The sequence below is a fragment of the Bipolaris sorokiniana genome (genome assembly GCF_000338995.1).
Source record: "Bipolaris sorokiniana ND90Pr unplaced genomic scaffold COCSAscaffold_12, whole genome shotgun sequence".
Classification (NCBI taxonomy): domain Eukaryota; kingdom Fungi; phylum Ascomycota; class Dothideomycetes; order Pleosporales; family Pleosporaceae; genus Bipolaris; species Bipolaris sorokiniana.
The window spans coordinates 70,840-91,753 of record NW_006911906.1 but is presented as its reverse complement, the minus strand read 5'-3'; the positions used below and the strand labels follow the sequence as shown (position 1 = coordinate 91,753).

The window sequence follows — 20,914 nt, the reverse complement described above, 5'->3', positions numbered from 1 at the left end:
GACGATGTTTTCAGACAAGTGCTTGGTTATGTTGGACATGAGATCCTTCTAAGGACTGTACCATTCGCTCCTTCTCCATGCAGCAGGCAGCTATTCCCAGAACGTCTGTCTTTGTCGCGCCCTGCCAGTCATCCTTCCGTCGTCTCCCGTTTCTCGTCATTCTGGCATTGTTCATGTCCTTCAACACAATGGTATATGCATTCATTCCAATCGTCACTTACGGGACTTATCAGTTGATCATTACTATATAAGATACCAAGGACGTGTATGCGTAGTCCCTAGATGACGATCGTAATGACCTCCTCTTTTTCTTGGCTCAACTCGTGCCTGTCGGGGATACTTGAGGTGCATTGGTAGGTTTCCGATATCATGGTCATTGGTATAGTAATTGTATTCTCGGCCGACGCTACGAGGTCCTTCTGATATCACTAATCTTCTTCGGATCAAGTCAAGCATGTCATGTCTCTTTGTCTCTCATTGTTTCACGGTTGGTGTCATGCAAACATCGCAGGCTTGGAGCACAACCACTATTCTGTGACATTTGGCAAAATGAATAGGATTAATAAAAGTGTCAAAGACTTGTACATGTACAAGATCGCCTTTGCCATTACCTAAAAATCGCATGCTAGTGATACTTAAGTAAATGCAGGCGGTGTTGATCTACCGGGTCGAAAAGTGACTTGTTCCAGGACATATCCCATGTGTGGCCTTTGACTGACTCCTGCTGCTGTGACTACGGTTTGCCAAATTCTGTGACTAAATAAAATATAAAGAATTCATATTGATCTAATGATTTATCTCGTCATCGATTGGTTCAAAGCATGGAAAGTTGCCAAGTGCGTATTTGGAGTATGGACTACAAAACGCATGCTGCAGGCATGTGGCGTACATGGTCCATGTACATCCTACAGTGCATGCAGACAATACTACAGAATTTTGCAAAGCGGCGACTTGCTACCTCTTGGTGCATCCCGGATGTTTATTTGACTAATATCCTCTCTGAACAAATTGAGGGTGTTTTCTGGACAACACGATAGATGTAGCGCGACCGAAATAAGAATAAAAACAAGGATGCAAGTGATTCTGCTATGTCCCACGTCTACAAAGCGCAGCTCTTGCTGTAAACTATACTTCCAACTATGTAGACAGCCTTTGCGGTAGAAAGAGAGACTACGCCATACGCTGTAGGCTATACAGATCTCACTAAAGCATTCGTCTCAAGGCAAACAAAGCTGCTTGTGCTCCGTGGCAATGAAACAGGTTGGTCCTTCACATCCTGACCCCAAGTCTCCGTGCCAAGACACACCTAATCAGCCAACAGCCTCCTATTGTTGGTATTGATAAAATTTCCGTGGTGTTATACAAAGTGTACCGTTACGACAGACACCCCCACCCAAGACGCCACGCTGCAGAAAACAATGCGACTAATTTCAAAATGTGGGAATCAGTGTTCAAGAAAACAGGACTGAGCGACCAAGTAGAGCGCCACAACAAGGCAAAAACTCCATCAGCTTACCACGGTCGGCGAAGGAAACGTTTTCTACTATGGACCTAGGCCCCTATCATCGTTGTGGCCGATACTGTGGTATCTCGTGCGTTGGCCTTTCATGATAGAAAAGATTCTCAGACCAAGGTGGCAGTTTCTTGTCACGTTCGTAAAGGTACCCGCAATTGTTGCACAGGCTGCGCGGTCCTTTTGGTCCATCTCGAACAGCCCAAACCGCAGTTCCCCAAACCCAGCAGTGTGAACATCTCCACGTTTGCCTCTCCCTGTATTGTAAGCGTTAGCAAAAAAAAAACCCCCCCTTCTTTGCAGCTGAATGGTGAATACGTACCCCTCTTGCAGCCCGCCGTCCTGCCCACCATAGCCGGATCCTCCTCCAGCGCCAGGTGTGCCGCGCCCGACAGGGCTCAAACTCCTGAATCTTCTCTTCTTCTTGCTACGCTCACCACGGCCCATATTCTCTTGTCCTTCAATGTTGTTGAAAAACTCATTGGCTGGAGTGCCCGTCATATTTGACGTTGACGAGAAGCGCGCCGTTTCTCGCCGTAATCTGCGAATCTGCCTCTCACGGTCGCCTTCACGCTTCTCGATTTCCTCAGGCGACAAAATCTCAACCTTTGGCTCCCACTCGTCACAGAGATGCTCTTGATCATATCTCCACCCTGCGCCAATGGTGGGCTCCACAGCGTCATTGTCAATTTCTCCGTCACCCACTAGTCCGCCGTTTTCACACGCCTCCTTTTTAAGCCGCAAGACAGCTTCATAGATACTATGCGTCATAGCATTCACCCATTCTCCTGAAAGCCCGAGATCGGCGCAGGTCGTCTTGGCAAACATTTCCGCAAAACCTGGGGGGTGTAGCAATGACCATTCGAATTTGTCCGTGTATAACCGGTTCATGAGGTTGATGTTCAATGTGACAATGCATCGGTACGTGTCATCCGGGTTGTGAAGTTCTTCCGAAGGCAGCGCCGTAGCTTTTGCACTGATGCCATTTGGTATGCCTGCTGGTGTCTGCGCACCTTCTGCTTGAGATGCGCCATTTGTCATTGGTGTAGACGCGCCATTTGTGGCGGGAACTACAGGAGTGGAGGTACCATCACGAGACGATGTAGGCAGCACAGGCTTGGCACCAGTTCCTTGTACAGCAGGCGAGTTTGTGGCATGGAAGAGAGGATGAAGCGCAACACCAGCATACTCCTCCAACTGCTGTCGGATTTGGTTGGCAATCTGAGAGATTATCAAGGGTTTCCGCTCATTTGGAAGATCCAGTTCATCTACAAATTGCTTTGCAAATTGATCAGGTGTCGTCAGAGCCTCGTGTAGGTTCCACAAAAACGAGTCTTTGAGTCTGTATGCAGGGGTGACGTCGGGCTGTTTGTACGCGGGCAGGTTCTCGTTGATGCCAAACTCGCGAGCATTTGAGGGTGTGGGTAGTGGCGCATCGGGACGGAAAGCCTGAATGTCCATGTCTATACGAATGGGAATCAGTGTCACCGGTAAGACCGATTGTGTCAGGACTTGCTTCTCAGTTCTGCAACATGTCAGTTTTCCAACAATCTCTTCAATCCACGGCGAAACCCTGCCACTATACCACTCACAATGTTCGTTTCGGCCTGCCCATCCAGTCTCTCCAAATTCCTTGCAGGTCGATTGGTGCCGTGAGTTCCTCCCCCAAAGCAGCGATTTGCGCCGAGTGATCAGCGTTCAGCGGGTCGGCCTTTTGTAAACTGCGGAGACCAGTCGCTCGCCGCGGGCGGTCGCTATCCTCAAAGTCGTCATCGTCGTAGGCATCCTCCGCGTAGCTGAGAACGGCAGTTCCACGTTTCGTCACGCGCGGTGCAGGCAGCGTATTCGAGGGCGGGACAATGGGCGATATGAGCGAGTTTCCGTGGCTGCGCAGTCGTGGCGCATAGCTGGACATGAAGGCCTGTGGCGGCGCCGTCTTTCCTGTGCTTGTAAACATGGCTGTTGATGCGCGCGATGGGTCGTGTAGGGAATCTGAGGAAGCTCAACAGAGCTCGCGAACACCGGACGCGTCGCAACGTATGGAAGAGCACAATCTGCACACGAAGCCACACAGGGTATGTCGGGTTGATTCTGTAGCACGACCCTCCTTCGCTATGCCAGATTGTGCAAATCCGTTCGAATTGTGAATCCTCTTGCGCGTACCTGGCAGGCGTTGGGATGCTTTCGCGATTGCGCTGCAGCTAGATGTGCCAAGACACGCTAGTCTGTATCCGCACTAGGACTCCATCCCTTCTTCACGAATGGAACGATGCACTATACTTTTACCTTCCATGGCGACAGAGGATGAATAAACTTAGACTTTTGCTCACAATACAAAGTATGGTATGGTGCTGCTGATCTCAAGTCTCAGACACGAAACCTACAGCGTTGCTTTTTCGATCACATCGATATATCCAACTCGGAGACCTTGGGTAATTCAAGACTTATCATATTTGTTTCACGAAATATATCACAAATGCAACGATATCATGGAAAGCATTTTAGCGTATCCTTTTCTTTATTCGCCTTGATCAATTCTTTTCACGCTACTGTCTTATCATCAAATTTCCCAACTACCATCTCTCTATGCTTTTCCCGTCATGTGCACGACGAGTCGTTTCAAAATCGTTCAACATGGAATCTGACCAGCTTCTCCTATTACTCCTGAAAGATCCAAATCATTTCCATGTCGGCAACCACCGCAAGGTTTCGAATTCACTGGCTGGTGACGTTCAACACACTCGTCACCTTCGCATTCACCTTCACCTTCACAATCGACAGCCACCAGTCCCTTGACATGTCTCATTGTGAAGCTATTGTAAGATCACACAACCACAGTCGCTATTGTACTTTAGTTCCACAACACTCTCCTCACCTTCAGCGCGACAAACTACATAAAGACTGCTGATATTTTTCCTTGTCCTGCCACACCAAACGCACCAACTTCTCAAACTAGTTGATCACCAAGCTTCAGAACACTCCTTTTCCAAATAACAACACAGCTTTTCTAGCAGGTCTAGTAACCCAAAATGCCTACCAAGAAGACTACTCTTCTCGCTACCGCGGCCCTAGCGGCCACGGTGCCTCTCTCCAGCGCCCACATGATCATGGCGAACCCGGTTCCCTTCAACGCCCCGAATAACTCGCCACTCGCCCCAGATGGTTCCGATTTCCCTTGCAAGGGCCCGCCCAGCGGCTCTGCTCAAGTGAACGAGTGGCACGTCGGCTCAACCCAATCCCTCTCCTTCTCGGGCACTGCCGTCCACGGCGGTGGAAGCTGCCAGATGAGCGTAACCACTGACAAAACACCTACCAGAGATTCCAAGTGGAAAGTCATTTACAGCATCGAAGGCGGATGTCCTGCTAACGTAGAGGGTAACCTGGATCAGAGCGGCCCTAACTACGACGGCACTTTTCCTTTTACCGTCCCCCAGGATCTTCCCACCGGCGACTTGACTGTGGCCTGGACGTGGTTCAACAAGATTGGCAACCGCGAAATGTACATGAATTGCGCGTCTGTTTCAGTCACTGGCGGCGCAGATGATGCATCGGGGCTGGATGCGCTTCCTGACATGGCGATTGCGAATGTCAACGTCCCGGGCTCATGCGGCACGACAAAAGAGGGGACCGACTATACGTTTGCGAATCCAGGCATGTTTGGTACGACGGTTGGTGAGGGTCCGTTTATGAATCTTTGCGCGGGTACGCCTTCACAGCCTGGAATGGGTCGTAGTAGTGGTGGTAGTGGCTCTGATGGTGCTGCTGGGGCTTCTTCACAGGCTCCAGCTGCATCGGATGCTGGATCCGCGATGCCTTCAACCTTCCGTACTGTCAAGACCGCTACCGCGCCTATGCTTCCTATGCCCACCAATCCAGGTGGTGTTATGGCTCCTTCCGCTTGTAGTGCCGCTCAAGCTCCCAAGCCCACGCCCGCTCAACCTTCCCAAGGCCCTGGTACAGCTTATCCTACTGCCGCCCCAGCCCCAGCTCCAGCCCCGAGCCACGTCACACCTCATCCTTCAGCTGGACTAGCCCCAGGCTCTGGATCTTCTAGCGGCACTCTTTGCTCTACCGATGGCCAACTCGTCTGCTCACCCGACGGTACGCAGTATGGTCTTTGTAACTTTGGAAAGGCAGTCATGATGCCAGTAGCTGGAGGCACAAAGTGTGTGAGTGGTGCTATTGCAAGGCATGATGATTACACGCACCGAAACCAGCGCACTGCTATCTAAATTGATGATCTGGGTGGTGCTGGGCGGCAACTGTAGGCTATTCGGTATTTCTAATTTGACGTAGTGGAATGTGGAAAAGCAGGGACTCGCAGCTGGACTCTGGTCATCTGAGTACTATACAATTCTTTTCCTGTTTCCTATTCAGTATGCTGAATATCATGTATCAGTTTCAATAGAGAATTAACGAAAATTGATTGAACCTTACCGTCGCCAACTCGTGATTCCCAAAGTAACACTAGCGTGATTGTTACATGAACTATACATCTTAACTTCTATCTCATCCACCATCTAAGTTTCTGTCCCACCCTACTACTTACCAAGATATACCCCAGAACCCCTGCCAAAACACTGTACAAAACCCATTGTGGAACACGTATATCTCCATCTCCTCCTTTGTACCCTCTCGCCTTCTCTGCATATACCTCCTTCCTTCTCACAATCTCATCCTCCTCCCCCTTCTCCTTCTTCTTCCTCCTGACCTCCTTCAAATACGCCTTGATAAGCGGATCTTCCTCGTCACTCAAATCCACAAACGTCCTTTCGTCCCTCCCCTGATCAAGCGGACACGCAACATTGAGTCCGCCCACCACCCCCTCTTTCCCTGCTTTCCTCTTCCTCTCCACTGACCCATCATCTGGCAGCCACTCCTCGAGCACCTGTATCGGCAACGACCGAAAAATAAGACACATCCACAACTCGAGCACATTCATCAGCAGCGGCATGTCGTCCGTGCCCGGCCCACTATTCACACCGGGTAAAACAATGACGGCGCCAAGTACATTGTACACGCTCTCCTGCAGCGCAAAGTAGTGCAGCGAGCTATGATCCCTTCTGTACCTGAAATTCAGATGCTGCGCCACGCGAGCCCGCAGATTGTGGCTTTGCCCAACGTAGATGCGCAGCCGCTTGTCGAGGCCTAGGATGCCGTCGAGGTAGATGGCGCGGCCCGAGTAGCGCAGGTCCCCTGATAGCGGTTTCAAGGCATCTAGAGACCAGCGGTGGGAGAGGAAATTCCAGGTTTGTGGCAGGACGAGTGTATGGCAGAAGGTGAGGAGCTGGGTGTGGCCGTTGCGCTGGATCCAGGGGCCGTAGGTGGCGTTATAGTAGGGGTGGGATTGGAGTTGAGTGAGGACGTAGTTGAGGATGGTTCTTGCCTCAGTTTGGGCTGGCGTGAGTTTGTTGCTGTTGTCACTGGAGACATGCGACTGTTTGTTTTGGCTCTGAGTTGTTGCCATGTTTGACTACCTAGTATTGATATTGCATCGCCTGTGCAACCTACGGTGTTGTTCGAGAATGCTCAAGAAATCGCTACTTACACTGCCGTGTCCTTTTTGTCCGGCAAGAGTGTAATGAGAAATTCGAAAGTTTGGTGTTTGCATACAAATAGGCTGAGGCTGTTGGCGCCTAGTGTTAGTAGTGTAGACCATATTAGGCAAATACTTAAGAGGTGTGGAATGCGGCGATCCTGACCTTTCGTGTTCAGGCACGCATACGCGGGGCTTGGCGCATCTCTACTATGACCTTGATAGGCAAGATCGTATTACTCCGAGTACAAGATTTTCGCATCATTTTTTCTGCCATTGGTAGATTTAGTTTGCCACATGGTAATAAGTTGGCATCCAGACTTGCCCTTGCTGTGTTGAGAGGATGTGCCTCGATACGGCATAGGGTTGATTGGGGCTATTACTGTCGGTCAAGGAATGATAAAATGAGGACATAAATCATCAGCTTTGCAGATTTGGTATATACGACCTTGAGAAGTTAAGAATTAGAATAATGAAACTATCCACCGTTTGGCAGTGTATCCGTGTTAAAAGATTATGCTTGCCAATAGTATAGGATTTAACCAATGGTACGTAGATTACTACTACTACGTACGTAGCCCTGTGCCGGACAGCGAAACGATCGCTGGCCCACTAAAACCACTGCCACCATCGCTCCAAATCGAGTATTTTGACACTGGGCTTGAGGCCATAACTAGTTTACCCCAGATCGCGAAAAGGCGTGGTATGAACCGGGTAACGCTCGCGCGCCGGCATCAAGGTTCAAGCACCTTGCACGTTGTCCACTTTCAGAATCATCAATCTCTCAACTTACAGCAAGAAAATGAGCTCTTGAGCTATATCAATAGAGTCACCCTCTGTAGAGCGGCACCCAAAAGAAAGATGATTCCCATCTGGGCTTCAGAGATTGCTCAGGAAGAGATTGGTTGCTGCTGGGGTGATTGCTTTTGTTCAGTGCCTTCCAGATGATTTGAAATCAGAAGCCACCGCCGAAATGGACTGTATCGTGTTTGGGCCGATTAAGAAATGAGATAAACACTCTTTTAAGGCTTCTACTGGACAAGTTCGCCCATTACAGTATCAACACACTGCATGTGTACAACATGGATGAGAAGCTTATTGGAGTTATGGTAACTGCTGATCCTTTCCTTTTGATACTCGATTTGGGCAGGTTGGGGTGTGGCCTAACATTCTTTTCCGAGAAAATCAGACCAATATGGTATACACCAAACATGTACAAGCGCTCAAAGTTGTAAAGTCATAGAATTTAAGTAGTTAATCGTAGTAGTGTTATTGTTATATAACTTTGACGGATTACTACTATATACAAGTTATGGAATGGTTTCTTAGTTGCAATCGTAACATGTTGACAAAGAAGAGCCTACTTTCTTGACAGCTGGGTGAGTGCTGTGAACTTTTGGATAAAATCGTCAATCGATCAAGGAGGGTTGCAACCTCTGCATGCACTCTCGATACAGAGAACAGATCCAATACAGGCCAAGTCAGTAAGGGCATCTGAAGGTGTTAATTTGGATTTTCAATGAGCTAGATAGTATCTTATTCAAGCCCCCCTCCGCAGCCGCAGCCGCAGCCGCACAAGAAGCAGCGGAACTAACACCGGCGCTAATGCAAGCTATCGTACGGCGTTAGTCAGATCCTAGACATAACAAACTAGCGATACCTACCAAAGACATCGCATCCCCTAAGCTCGCGCCTCCTTAGGTCCGCAATCGCATTCCGGCATCTCCCCACTTGGTTCGCTGGAACAATTTGACAGCTATACTGCACCTGCCTCGCCTCTAGCTTTGAGACGGCACGTTCACCCAGGACTGCACCACTGGCTTGGTCTATAGGCATAGCGGACGTCAGCGACGGTAGAATAGCCAAAAGGCCAATTGCATTGAACTTGAGCTGGATTGTAGTAGAGGAAGCGAGTTTAAGGTTCCAAGTAAATGACTTGTCGTGTATACTATGTAAGAAGATAAGATGATAGTATTTGATACAACTCACAAACCCACAGAGATATACCACATTATATACAAATACAGTGCTGAAGCGCATCAAGCAGGACCTTTCCTTTTCTGATGTCGCGAGAATTAAGTCTCACATATGCTTTCTTTATTAGGTTAGTCTAATATCAAATACAGTCCTTTTCTAGCAATGTGTATACCATTTATCGTATGTCTACATCTCGATACGGCGCTATAGACTACAAGGAGAGCTAAGCGCCTATAAGCCGCCCGGACAGCCAAGCTCCCTTCTTATGATCCCCACCACCTTTCAAGATTCACTGTCATACTGAAAATCTATTCAATCTTATTTCTAATTAAACTAACTCACAACTATTCGTATCATGGCCTGATGGACTGAACTGTAGACAAACCAAGCCTCCCTCCGTAAACCGTCCGATGAGGTAAGCTGCCATTTCTCAAGATTCCCAGCGCCTTTCAAGATACGTTGTCTTGGAAGAAACCTACTCCTTCTTATTAATAAGTAGAATTATTCATGATTACCCTAACTAGCAGACTAATTCGTGAACGTATCAATAGTAAGGATGCGTGCAGTCTCGCAAAGCACCTTGACGCACATTCATAAAACAATCTGCTGATCAAATCGTTCGTCAGCAACTGTGCTTTGTTTCCTGGTATCTGAATTATCAATATCTTTATCCCTAATTGGGAACGGATGCACTAGGAAGTACGCTTGCGTGTATTGCAAATGTTTGCATGGTGTGCACATTACTCGAGATAGTCGCCTATTACACTTTCCAACTCTCTCTTGGTCTTTTTCTATTCTGTAACAGTGCTTATGCTTATCTTTATTGTCACTAGAAATTCAATTGACTTTGCGTAGTTGTCATAGCTTTAGATCGCCGTCTGAATCGTAGAAGCTCAATATTTGCGCAGCCACGCCACTGACTAGCGGTGCAATGTAGCCAAGGCTGAAGGTGCTGTAACAAAAGAGGTCCTCTGTAGAACAAGAAAAGACGGAGGTATAAGAGGTCTGCGTTAAGGCATAAATAGCTTCACTGCTGCGTCTTACTCCCATTTTCTTCCTCATCACAAACATTCTCTTCTACAACTCAACTCAATGCAGTTCAATCCACTCTATCTAAGCCATAAAGATCACTCTCCTACTCACAAGCACTGCCGCTAGGTAGTATCCACGTAATAGCTTTATGCTATACTATCCCACTAACTCAGACCTAGTGCACCTATCATGTCAGGCCTACTCGCTTGTCAATGCATAGAGATGGCATCAAATGAGAGGTCTGCAGTAATTGCAGCACAGTACTGCAAAGGAAGAGGAACAACTTGGTATGATCAACTTTCAAACACAAACACTGTACGTATTCATCTCACTGAGAGCAATAAAGCATAATCTGCAGAATTACTAACAAAACGTCTCTACGGTTAGTACATCGTCGAGAGAGGCTGGAGCAATGCTGATTGTGGGAACTGGGAAGGCAACCTAGCCGGATATCGTTACCGTGCCGTCTGTGTCAACCATAACGGCGGCGGGTGTCCTTCTTAAAACTCTTACTGTGGTGACACTGTAACGATATCTCTGAACTTAGGCCCAGCAAGGCCAACCCTTGGGCCAAAGGAAGTTGCAGTCACGTGTATAGTGTATATAGTCTCATCCGAACTTTGGGTTACTCATCAAGGATTCGTCTCAATCCACTCTAACTCATATTTTGTGCCTATCTGTGAAAACCCTGGCGAACACCTATTCTTTGCACAAGATTGTACGGCGTGCTTAGTGTTCTATTCTCTAGAAAATCTCTCTCACACTAGTAGTGTTTAATTGAATGGGGCTCAGTATATTATAATCCTCTAACTATTGCCTGAATAATGCAGCCTTATTAACACGAGTTATCTAGCTTTGTGCTTTGGCGCGGCTAGAATATAAAAAGCCGGGCCACTTCTGCACAGCAGGGATGTCAGTTGCAGCTTAGCTGCATGATTTGATGAAGCAGCAAGTCACTACTGCAGCGCAACTGGCTTGTTGGGGGCACTAACCTGCGCGGAATGCTATCTTGATATAGTATCCTATCGTTTGGCTAGCTTTTAGACAGATACACAGGAGTTAGAGAAGGTCTGAGGAAGTCTAAGGTGGTAGAGATTGGTAGCCTAGCAACGATTTGTGGTATTGCAAGATAAGCAAGTGAGCTATGACAAAGAAGTTAAGTCTGTAGAGAGAAAAAGAGCCGAGGTGTCTATCCCGAGAGGATATAAGCTATGTAACAGGCATTGACGCTGTTAGGGGAGAAAGTGGCGTTAATGTTCCATTACGAGTGTTGTTCTGTTACAAGAGGATAGACGCTAACGAGATTTACTGTTTGATATTTTTCGAAACTGCCCAAAGATTTGGAATGTCGCTCGGACAAACAGAAGATTTTTCAAGATTGGTGTAGACGTTTGGATTCAGCGGATAAGTACAATAAATACTTTCTTGAACGCTAGTCATTAATTAGGTGCATTACACCGTTCATAAAACGCTACTCTAGCGAGTTAGTGTGTGCAATAGGACCAGATCAATTCTTAAATCACGGAACACTACGGTGATTTGCTAGGAGAAACCAACACCACTGATTAGAGGCTAGATAGCAGATTGATTAGTGGACTAGAGAAGACTAATTAGTACGAGGATCACCGTGTCCTATTTGAATGAAGATCTACTAATTCTCTTTCTCACCTCCGCCTAGGGCTAATTCTCAGTCTTAATTATATAAGTCCCTCTATCTCTCTTTCCACAAATATTCTGTCTTTACTAAACCATTAACTAATCAATCATTAAATTTCTCTATCCAAACCTCACCATCTTCCGTACACCCATCAACCCAACATGAAAAGCCTCTCCACCCTCGTCATTCTTCTCACTGTTAGCGCAGTATCTGCCAGAAAATGTCTCGATGGCGCTATGGCGTGCCACTGTACGTTCTCTACTACATAGTATGCATACGTATATCAGTACCTATACTGACTGCATTCAAGATGGAGTGCAATCCTGCCTGAAGTTGTGCTACCATGGCTGCGATTGCGATGACATACGCACCTTTGACGGAGTGCGATATGGCTTGAGTAGTAGGGAGTGTACCGTGTCGATTAATCCTGAAGTTGGCGAGGATTGTTAAATTGGCGTTGTTGTGTGGCTATACAGGACCTGAACAAGGCTCTAGGGTTGAACTGAGTGAGTAGTACGCAAGGCTTATAGAGCGTAAGGAGGAGTCTTTTAAAGGTCTCTACCCACCTTGACTATCAGGGGTAAGTGATAGCTATAATCCAATCTTGGAAAGTTTCCCAGTATACTGTAAATCTTCTTATTCTTCGAGTCTTCGCAATTCTTACCCGCTTGGTACTCCTTGTAGCCTTCTAAAACTAGCAGTCTCCTGGATATGAACGAGTATGCGTTCAGCCCACGCTTAAGTCTTCTTTCGAAGTTGATCTTTCCAGCAGCTTTCAAAGTGATAATAAAAGCACGGCTAGTAACATTGGAGGGCGCTATAACAAAGGGTTCAAGATAAAAGAGTTGAAAGAAGTATGGAGGTTCAAAAAGATAACCACGTTAGCTCGGAGAGGCTTCCGAATTTTCATTGTGGCTAACACCCCTGGCCTCCACGGCAGGTAGTGACTTTTAGCGCTGTCGTATGTCTTAAATTTGTCGACTTTCTTCTTACAGGTTTTTGATAGACCTGACATATGTCACGTGGTATGGTCAATCGTACGCACCATGTTACAGCCACTAAACCACCATGCAAAGCCCGAGACAAAAATTTCCAGTCCCGAAGATATGTAATAGTAGTAGTGGTGGTCTGAAACCTTCGTGTATGCTCCTGCAAACAACAACTCTACGATGAACTCATCATATGACTTAGATTTTTGCTACGCTGCAACCAGCAGTAACAATTGTAGACATGTCTGACTCGCGTGTAGATTTCAATTGATCCTAGTCTCAATAGATGCGTTGTTCTTGTGAGTGCATGAAATATGAAGCACTCCGTCACAATGGCAAATGGGCATTCATCATGTATGATTACACTCGACTGTTTAACTGAGTTTGAATGTACTGCAGGGTCTAGCTCTCCTTTTGCACGGCAGTCTACTCCTCAATTGTCTTGACGCACTCCCATCCGCCACTGAGCCGCTCCTTCCAGAGACTGACCCTGTTGTCGCCAGTGCTCACGGCCAAGGCGTTGCCACTCAAGCTCCAACTGACACGCCAGGCGGCGGCTTCAACATCTAGCTTAGTGCGCTTCCATTCGCCTCGCAAGTCCGAAGAGGTCCAGATGATGACAGTTTTATCCTGAGAGGCAGAGGCAATGTATGACTTTGATAGAACGGTGGGTGACCAGGCTACGTCGCGCACCCAGTCCTGGTGACCACCAGGGAGTATCTGCAGGTTTTGCCAGCTGCCGCTGTCGGGGCTGAATTCCCATATTTTGACCTGGCAGTCACTTCCACCGGTCACCAGCCGCCTGGCAGCCGCTTGGTTGCCGCCTCCACTGGCGACTTGTCCAGGCGCAATAGCAGGAGCCCAGGATACGCTGTTGACGCCACTTCCATGAGCCTGGAAAAGCTGATGTGTCCAGTTGTTGTCCTTAAATTCGAGTACGGAGACGTTGCCGTCGGTGGAAGCACATGCGAGTAGGCAGCCTGCCTCGTGGGGTGCCCATGCGACAAGGTTGACCGAGGCAGTGTGAAGAGCGACCTCGTAAATCTTCTGCCAGCTGTTGGACTGCTCGCGCCAGATGAGGACCTTGCCGTCGTACGAAGAGGAGGCGAGGATGTTGCCGTACTTTGGGTGTGCCCATGCGACACTCCATACAGCACCTTCGTGTCTGTCAATGAGTTAGCGGTGAATTGTGACTTGGTTGCGCAGTCCTGGCTGGCTATGACGTACCCTCTGAGTGTCTCTACCAATGTGTGCTTGTCGCCTTCGACCTCGAAAATCTTGATCGTCTTGTCCGAAGAACAAGTCGCTAATCGTCGGCCATAGTAGTCCAGAACAGCATCATGCTATAACTTGTTAGCAGCCACCCCGAACATGCTGGTATTGTAATTGAGATGGCCATTGCGCCAGCAAGAGCGCCCCAGCGAGGAAAACAGATGGGCAGGCGGGCATGTATGCAAACGTACTATCATATCATCGTGGCCCGAGTTGGCTATAACGTTGGCCTGTGTTGCGACAATGGCGGGTTAGCGGGTTGGGTTGGGTGTGTGTTTGGCGGGGGAGGGTGTGCATACCATTTTTTTTGCTCTAAGCCGGTTGCGGGAGAGGTGTAGTGGAGGGAGAGGGAGGATCAGAGTGCTCGAGAATCAGAGTGCGCAGGCAGCAGAATGGCGCGTCCAGACGTGTCCACAGCTTCAAAGTGTAAGTAGACGCTGCTGTGGCCTCAGTGCAGGGGTGCGTTGATGAGATTAGATTAGATCAGATCAGCCTGACGCGCTAGCAACAACGCCCATGGCCCGCGTCACATGCAACCACTACCTACGTACGAGCATTCAAGCCGCAGCACATACCATGGCATATTCGTCCCCGCGCCATTCACAGCAATTCTATCAATACGACGCATCGACACCACCGCCCCCGCCACCTAAACCAGGACGTGCGAGTGGAACAGCAACGCCATCTCAGGGCCCTCCACTGCCGCCCCCACCAGGCCAGGCATCGTCATTTGGGGACCCGCAGCAGCACTCGCAGACACAGTATCAACAACATGGACACCAAGTGCTCGACCAAGTAGCAGTACCAGGACCAGAGGACGGCTGGCTGCCGGATGTGCTCAAGGACAAGTCGTATGTCAGCTCTTGCATGTCGACCAAGCCTCTGCTAAGGTACGGGTTAGGACCAAGGATCTGCATCATGTGCTGCAGACACCAGAACTACAGCATGCGATAATTCATAATCCCGAAACAAGACATGGCTCACTACCTGCATCCACGGCACCTTTGCAAACATTGCTAGCACAGAACATAGGACTTGCTGAATCACTCAAGCAGCTTGAAGCACACGTGCGGCACCAGCGCGATGACGTACAGTCACGTCTGCTAGCGATGCGTGCTCTGGAGCGCCAGTGGAGAGCAAAGCAGAGCGAGCAAGACGAAGCACTGCGGGAGTTCAGCCCACCTGCACTATATCAACGATTGAGTGCAGCAGTAGGCGAGCAAGAAGCCCTGTGCCGAGGACTCGAGGAGAGTTTCCTCGATGGCGAAGGGTTTGGCGGCGGAGACGCCGTAGCCAGTGACCGCGAAGTAACAGACTTTGTGCGCCGACTGAGAGAAGGGCGTAAGATTGCCTATCTCCGTGCGGAGCGAAAGGAGCGCTGGGATGAAGGCCGGGTTGGAGGATGGCGATGAAGGAAGGGGTTGTGGTTTCTCGGCATGAAGCGCGGCGGCGGGGCTCTTCGTATCGGAGCATTAAGCATGTGGTTAGTTGTGTATGAAGTGAGATGGGTGGCCCCCAGTGTCAAATAAGGGTCACGGGCAAGGGCGGTTGGAGGAGGGGATGAAAATAGCAGTGGGGAAGGGGAGAGGGGAGAGGGGTATTTGCATAATGGCAGCATGAGAGTTATGCAGGTCAGGGTCAAAGGTCCATTGTCGTGTGAGTGCGTGTGTGCGTGTGTGCGGGAGTCCGTGTGAGAAATGCGACTACAATTATTTTGCCTGACGGCGAGGATGGGTTTGGCCAGGAGGATTAGATTGCGCTTCAGGGGCCGTGTTCATGTCGTGGTGGTGGTGGTGCGATGCGGCGGCGACGAGCACAGCCCGCCGTTCGCGGGTGGTGGTGCTAAGCTTGGCACAGGCTGTCCCATTCGGGCGGTGCACGAAATTACGTGCGCGAGCCAGATACGCAATGGCTGGCCCTTGGTCAATGCAAGCCACCCGTTGCGGGCGGGCGTCGTGGTGGTGGTGGGCGGTGGTGTGCCCCAGAATAGTAAGTAGGCTGTCTATGTACTTATCTGTCAGTTTACTACAATCCAGCAATGCAGCCGAGACCCGACTCGACTCCAAGGGGGATGCAGTTCGTCTGAGGGCCTTGCAGAGCGTTTCACGGCCTCATCCTTTGACAACCAGCACCCCCACCACCGCACATGTCAAGCTCGAGCCGGAGCGCGCGACACATGCCAGACTCATCAGACTCATGCCGACTGTCCATTTGCATGCCGGCAGCCGACTACTAGAGTAGCGCATCGCACCCCAATGCCCGCAGCCAGAAGTACACCACTCCCGGCTAGGACACCCTTATGTCGAGCATCCCCGACTTAGCCAGGCACCATCGCCAATTGGCCGGATAAAAAAAAGGCGTGTACCTGCAGATCCGAGCGCAGCCCCCCAGTTGCCCCCTGGCACGGCACATATTCTCGACTCAGCCAACGCGAACTGCCCATGACAGCCCAGGTCCGCCAGCACAAGCGCCATCGTCCAGCCAATTCGCGCGCGGTGATCTGCCCAGACGACGCTCCCCAAGCGCCGCGTCTGGCCACTCCTGGCCCTAATCCTGCTAGTAAACTCTCCTTTTGCCAGCAACCGTCTTTGGCGACCCCCTCGACTTTCATCAAGCTCTCCCATTTGTGCAAGGTCATGTACCTACATATCGGTGTCGCGGGGGAATAACACGACAATATGCAAACCGTCCAAGCGTCCAGCGCCGACACGCGCCCTCTGCCAGTCTCGCCGCCACGCCAAAAGGGCTCCTCGCTCGCCTCCATTGCCATTTCATCCTTTGCTGCCTTTCGGTCCCAGGCTCCCCAACCTGCTCCTGCTCCTGCTCCTCCTTTCGGCCTCCAGTCGCCGCCCGTCCGCAGAAAGCCCTTGCCTGTAGACTCGCCCATTGTAGGCCGCTTTCTTGTCGATCAGTTCAATAGGCCAATTGCTACTACTGCCGCACCATCGCTTAATAGCAGCCTCGCGCCGCCTGTCACTGACGAAGACCTCTTCGTGCCTCGCAATCTCGACGAGTAAGCCCTCCCGCCGCCGGTCTACGCCTTCCCTACCCTAGCTAACACCTTTCCAAGTAACCCGCATGGACGGACTCCTCTGACGGGAACTACGTCGCAACCTGCATCCGTGTCCCCTAAAAGCTTCCCTGTGACGGCTACCCTGCCAGACCCAAGGCATGACCGACCAGCCAGCAGCATACACCCCCAGCAGCAAAGCAGGTCAGAGGCCCTAAAAGCATTTGGCATCAGCGGAATACACGCCCGCTCTCCTACCATGCCTAATATGCCATCGTACACCAACACAAACAACGCACAACGACCACAACCAAAGTTAGATATAGACGGCGCTACAGACGACTTCATGGACACCTACTCCTACAGTCCCGAAGGAGACTCACGATCAAAGCAAAACAACAAGCCCAAGTCCCCGGGAGGAGGAGGTTTCACCTCCTTCTTTGGCTGGAACTCCCGCGCTCAAAACGGCCCCGAATCGGCGGGTACAGGCTATTCCGAACACTCTCCAAACCTAGACTCCCCACGCTTCAGCAGACCTAACAAGGCCAAGCCCATCGGCCTAGATATACCAGCTGCCAACTCTATGGGTTCATACTTTAACATCCCCGGAACCCCACTTTTATCTTCTTCGCCACAGATGAATGCGCACGTCGAGGAGCTGGAGCGCGAGCTCCGCGAGGTCAGCTCCGAGCTGGCTGCCTCGATTCAAAGAGAGATGGAACTCGAGGATGAGGTGGAGCGGTGGAAAGCCGAAAGCTCTACTGGCATCTCAGATAACCGACGGACGAGTGACTACTACTCAGACTCCGGCACCAGCTCTGTTCGATTCCCCATTACCGATCCAGAATCCAAGCTTGAAGAGCTGGACACGCAACGTAGAAAAGCCGAGCAAGAGCGCGCTTCTCTCAAAGTACGCATGGCCGAGCGTTTACAAGAAGAGCTTCGTCGACGCCGAGATCTTGAAGAGCAAGTGCAACAGCTTGAAGACCAGGTTAGCAATAAGTCAAGAGTAGGCTCGGTCGTCGAAGCACCACAGGTCAAAGAGCTAGCACTGTCTCTTGAAGATGCCAAAAGGCGTCTGGCTGAGGAGCGGCAGGTCAAGGAGAACTTTGAAGATCTCCTGACAGCCCTCCGCGAAGAGCTGGAGAAGCACCGCAACGAGGCCGACAACTTGCGCGACGAAGTCGTTCCACAGCTCAGGGCTCGACTAGAAGTCTTGGAGGCGGATGCCGCCGATACTGAAAAACTCGTCTACGAGTCCAGCCGCATGCAACAAGAGATCAAACAATTACGAAGCGAAAATGAATCGCTCGCCAAAGCCCGAAAACAGCAGCTTTTGCAACAACAACAGGGACAACCTGTTCAGTTTCAATCAATTGCGGAAGAAGCAGACATCACTCCCCTATCAAACATGCGCGTTGGTCTGACACGTTCAAACTCACTAGCTCGTAGTTCTGCTGGTCTCAATTCCAAGAGGGGATCACTGTCACGGTCCAACTCTGTCAAGGATAGATCAGGTGACATGTCTCCTGTAGGTGCACCGGCAGTCAGCAACCCAATGAAGGAACTCGAGGAGCAGCGAGATGCGCTACACAAAGCATTAAAACATCTACTCCAACGACAAGAGATGCAGCAAAGAGAGTTCCAGCGACGTATTAGGGAGGTAGAGGCCGAAAGGGATGCTGCTCTAAACCTCACTCCCCGACGGACTGCGTTCCACAAGGAGGTCACGGGATTGCGACGAGAGGTCGATTCTCTTCGACGCCGTGCAGACGATGCACTTGAGCAGAAATGGCAGTGTGAAAAGGGCTTGGGTGGATTGAGAATGGATCTGGATCGTGCTCAGCAAGAAACCAGCTCGCTCCGTGATCTTCTCCGAGAACACGACATTACGATACCTGAAATCCGCATCGAAAACGAACCCATGGCTTTGGACAAGGCTTACAACGAGCTGCGAACTACGCACGCACTGTCTCTTGCTCGTGTGAAACAGCTAGAAACAAGTGACGCAGACTCGCTTGGGGCGGCTAGCGCTGAAACAGAGAGAACGCTGGACCTGCTCAAGCAGAGCATCTCTGATGCCGAGGCCGAACGTGACTACGCCCAACGCGAAGCTGAGCAATACCGCCAGCAAGCTCGTGCCCTCCAACAATCCGAGATTGAACACCTTGGCAAGGAGCAGCAGCTCAGCAAGGAGTTGTTTGCTGCTGCTACCCGAATGGATGAACTCTCCAACAAGATCCAAAACCAGCTGACTGCCAACAACGCTCTGCGAGGACGTCTCACTGAGGCTATCATCCGCGGAGAACAGGAGCAGCAAAAGTCGACCGACCAGATTGTGCAGCTCGAGAAGAGGCTCAAGGCGGCAGAGGACAAGGTCATGCTTGCCCAACAGTCGTCGGAAGAGGCAATTGCACGTCACGAAGGCGAGGTGCAAGCTCTCAAGGAGGGCCATACCAACCACTTACGCCGCGTCAAGTCTGGACTACTCAGTCCTTCTGCCTTTTCTCCCAAGTTCCCAACATCTCCAGTCTTTGCCCAGAAGTCGCCCCGTCTGACCGTAACGACAAGTGGACCGGCCATGACGTTTGCCGAGGCTACCAAGACGGAGATGCTCGAGAAGCGAGTAGAGGAGCTCGAGAAGGCTCTCCGAGATGCTGATCACGAAATGGAAGAAGTCGTCGGCCGCATGAACCTCGCTCAGATGGAGGTGGCCGACCTGCAGTTTGAGAGGTATGTTTTCTTGCATATGAATTAGTTGATGATTGTCACTAACATTTGGATAGGGACGAGGCCATGAGGCAAACTAGAGGACTTCAAGCTGAGATTCTTGCCGAGCGCGAAAAGGTCAAGGCCTTGATGGCCACGACTGCATAAGCCGCTTTAACGAGACTGCGACACTTACCCACCACGTAATGTTTTTTCTACCAACCGCCAGCCCCTTGGAGACTACTATAGTGTCTTGGGCACACTTATTGCATCTTTGGCGTTTCCCAATGACCCATTGCATTTACCACGGGTGCCACGATCATACGTATACTACACTTCACCTTTACATATCTTGTCTTATTACATACCTTTGCCTGTGGGCAGTCGACAACCTTTGGCCGACAATGTTCTATACCCGTCGGCGGTACGCTGTTACGCGACCTTTCTATATTCGACCCGCGGCAGTCTATTGAGGAGAGTGACCGAGAGGGGGATTTTATTTGGGAGCATTTTGCTCAATGTGGATGGATCTGTACCCTCGCGCAGGGTCTGCATGTTGTAGTTGTACTATATATAATAATGGTGTAATGGATGATGGTCGAATGTCGCTCAATCAATGCCTTTGTCTGTACCTGTGTCAGTAGCCACGTGTTACTACACGTGCCCTAGTTGGGAGCGTATCGCCACCACACAAAGTGGCGTGCGACGTTTTTGTATCACTGATGCACGCTGCCTTCTCGCGTGGCTGCTTTGGTTGAGGCCTGTGTATCCGCATGTGCTGTTAGCTGGGCCGATGGGCAGTGGGCGGTGGCGTGCGTACGTATCGATAGGGAGCTCGTTGTTCTCGACTTCTGGGGCCTTGAGGCGTATGCGCATACACATGTCAGTATGTACTTGCCGAAAGCAACTGTGCAGTGCACTTTTCAGCTGAGCTTGTGCAGCCATGACTCGATCTGGCCGTGGGGGCAGAAGCAGAATGAATAAGGCTGTATACGAGCGTGACCATGATCCCGGAGTTGGGCAACAAACGACTTTTTGAAACGCACCGAGTTGCTGTTGGCCATGTCTGTTCCCCGCCTGAAGTTGGTCCCTGCGCCCTAAACTTATCCCTGACGGAGCTACTGCAGCAGTCCCCAGCACCTCCCTCTTCTTGCCAGCAGTGCGCTGAAGATTCCTCAATAGTCGCCGTGGATCTTTCCTCAATCCCGTGAGCCTGTGA

General features: G+C 50.3%; 9 protein-coding genes across 9 annotated transcripts; 4 read left to right on the top strand and 5 right to left on the bottom strand.

Moving 5' to 3' along the window:
- Positions 1–1,073: 1,073 nt before the first annotated feature.
- COCSADRAFT_183361 (uncharacterized protein) lies at positions 1,074–3,665 on the bottom strand. The gene is made up of 3 exons (XM_007704496.1): positions 3,106–3,665; positions 1,836–3,038; positions 1,074–1,770 (listed from the first exon to the last, which is right to left on the bottom strand). The coding sequence occupies exons 1-3, from the start codon at positions 3,468–3,470 to the stop codon at positions 1,563–1,565; spliced, it is 1,776 nt and encodes a 591-aa protein (XP_007702686.1). The 5' UTR covers positions 3,471–3,665; the 3' UTR covers positions 1,074–1,562.
- A 910-nt stretch (positions 3,666–4,575) lies between these two features.
- Positions 4,576–5,745, top strand: COCSADRAFT_60631 (uncharacterized protein; the record flags this gene model as incomplete). The annotated part of the gene is made up of 1 exon (XM_007704474.2): positions 4,576–5,745. A coding segment is annotated over one exon (1,170 nt), but the record flags the coding sequence as incomplete, so codon positions are not given.
- Positions 5,746–5,945: 200 nt separating this feature from the next.
- On the bottom strand, positions 5,946–7,122 carry COCSADRAFT_39036 (uncharacterized protein). The gene has a single exon (XM_007704366.1). It carries the CDS (start codon positions 6,978–6,980, stop codon positions 6,018–6,020), a length of 963 nt encoding a protein of 320 aa, XP_007702556.1. The 5' UTR covers positions 6,981–7,122; the 3' UTR covers positions 5,946–6,017.
- A 1,216-nt stretch (positions 7,123–8,338) lies between these two features.
- Positions 8,339–9,061, bottom strand: COCSADRAFT_344061 (uncharacterized protein; the record flags this gene model as incomplete). Its single annotated transcript, XM_007704495.1, has 3 exons — positions 8,339–8,661; positions 8,714–8,997; positions 9,039–9,061. The coding sequence occupies 3 exons, from the start codon at positions 9,059–9,061 to the stop codon at positions 8,531–8,533; spliced, it is 438 nt and encodes a 145-aa protein (XP_007702685.1). The 3' UTR covers positions 8,339–8,530.
- Positions 9,062–12,948: 3,887 nt separating this feature from the next.
- COCSADRAFT_39035 (uncharacterized protein) lies at positions 12,949–14,428 on the bottom strand. Its single transcript, XM_007704365.1, has 4 exons — positions 14,276–14,428; positions 14,168–14,206; positions 13,932–14,047; positions 12,949–13,869 (listed from the first exon to the last, which is right to left on the bottom strand). The coding sequence occupies exons 1-4, from the start codon at positions 14,276–14,278 to the stop codon at positions 13,131–13,133; spliced, it is 897 nt and encodes a 298-aa protein (XP_007702555.1). The 5' UTR covers positions 14,279–14,428; the 3' UTR covers positions 12,949–13,130.
- Positions 14,429–14,521: 93 nt separating this feature from the next.
- COCSADRAFT_39034 (uncharacterized protein) lies at positions 14,522–15,678 on the top strand. The gene is made up of 2 exons (XM_007704364.1): positions 14,522–14,827; positions 14,878–15,678. The coding sequence occupies exons 1-2, from the start codon at positions 14,553–14,555 to the stop codon at positions 15,386–15,388; spliced, it is 786 nt and encodes a 261-aa protein (XP_007702554.1). The 5' UTR covers positions 14,522–14,552; the 3' UTR covers positions 15,389–15,678.
- COCSADRAFT_28661 (uncharacterized protein) lies at positions 15,674–16,217 on the top strand (the record flags this gene model as incomplete). Its single annotated transcript, XM_007704343.1, has 2 exons — positions 15,674–15,965; positions 16,021–16,217. 2 exons carry the CDS (start codon positions 15,674–15,676, stop codon positions 16,215–16,217), a joined length of 489 nt encoding a protein of 162 aa, XP_007702533.1.
- Positions 16,218–16,296: 79 nt separating this feature from the next.
- On the top strand, positions 16,297–20,304 carry COCSADRAFT_39033 (uncharacterized protein). The gene is made up of 3 exons (XM_007704363.1): positions 16,297–16,989; positions 17,047–19,719; positions 19,773–20,304. Exons 1-3 carry the CDS (start codon positions 16,655–16,657, stop codon positions 19,861–19,863), a joined length of 3,099 nt encoding a protein of 1,032 aa, XP_007702553.1. The 5' UTR covers positions 16,297–16,654; the 3' UTR covers positions 19,864–20,304.
- A 28-nt stretch (positions 20,305–20,332) lies between these two features.
- COCSADRAFT_173644 (uncharacterized protein) lies at positions 20,333–20,640 on the bottom strand (the record flags this gene model as incomplete). Its single annotated transcript, XM_007704494.1, has 2 exons — positions 20,333–20,456; positions 20,516–20,640. 2 exons carry the CDS (start codon positions 20,638–20,640, stop codon positions 20,333–20,335), a joined length of 249 nt encoding a protein of 82 aa, XP_007702684.1.
- Between the last annotated feature and the right edge of the window lie 274 nt (positions 20,641–20,914).

Coding starts and splice junctions, on each gene's coding strand:
- COCSADRAFT_183361 (XM_007704496.1), bottom strand. CDS start 3,470: ATGTTTACAAGCACAGGAAAGACGGCGCCGCCACAGGCCTTCATGTCC. Junction 3,039..3,105: donor GGCAGGCCGAAACGAACATT/GTGAGTGGTATA, acceptor GACATGTTGCAG/AACTGAGAAGCAAGTCCTGA. Junction 1,771..1,835: donor GACGGCGGGCTGCAAGAGGG/GTACGTATTCAC, acceptor CTTACAATACAG/GGAGAGGCAAACGTGGAGAT.
- COCSADRAFT_39036 (XM_007704366.1), bottom strand. CDS start 6,980: ATGGCAACAACTCAGAGCCAAAACAAACAGTCGCATGTCTCCAGTGAC.
- COCSADRAFT_39035 (XM_007704365.1), bottom strand. Junction 14,048..14,167: donor CGGGCCACGATGATATGATA/GTACGTTTGCAT, acceptor AACAAGTTATAG/CATGATGCTGTTCTGGACTA. Junction 13,870..13,931: donor TTGGTAGAGACACTCAGAGG/GTACGTCATAGC, acceptor ACTCATTGACAG/ACACGAAGGTGCTGTATGGA.
- COCSADRAFT_39034 (XM_007704364.1), top strand. CDS start 14,553: ATGGCATATTCGTCCCCGCGCCATTCACAGCAATTCTATCAATACGAC. Junction 14,828..14,877: donor GATGTGCTCAAGGACAAGTC/GTATGTCAGCTC, acceptor GGTACGGGTTAG/GACCAAGGATCTGCATCATG.
- COCSADRAFT_39033 (XM_007704363.1), top strand. CDS start 16,655: ATGCAAACCGTCCAAGCGTCCAGCGCCGACACGCGCCCTCTGCCAGTC. Junction 16,990..17,046: donor GTGCCTCGCAATCTCGACGA/GTAAGCCCTCCC, acceptor CACCTTTCCAAG/TAACCCGCATGGACGGACTC. Junction 19,720..19,772: donor GCCGACCTGCAGTTTGAGAG/GTATGTTTTCTT, acceptor ACATTTGGATAG/GGACGAGGCCATGAGGCAAA.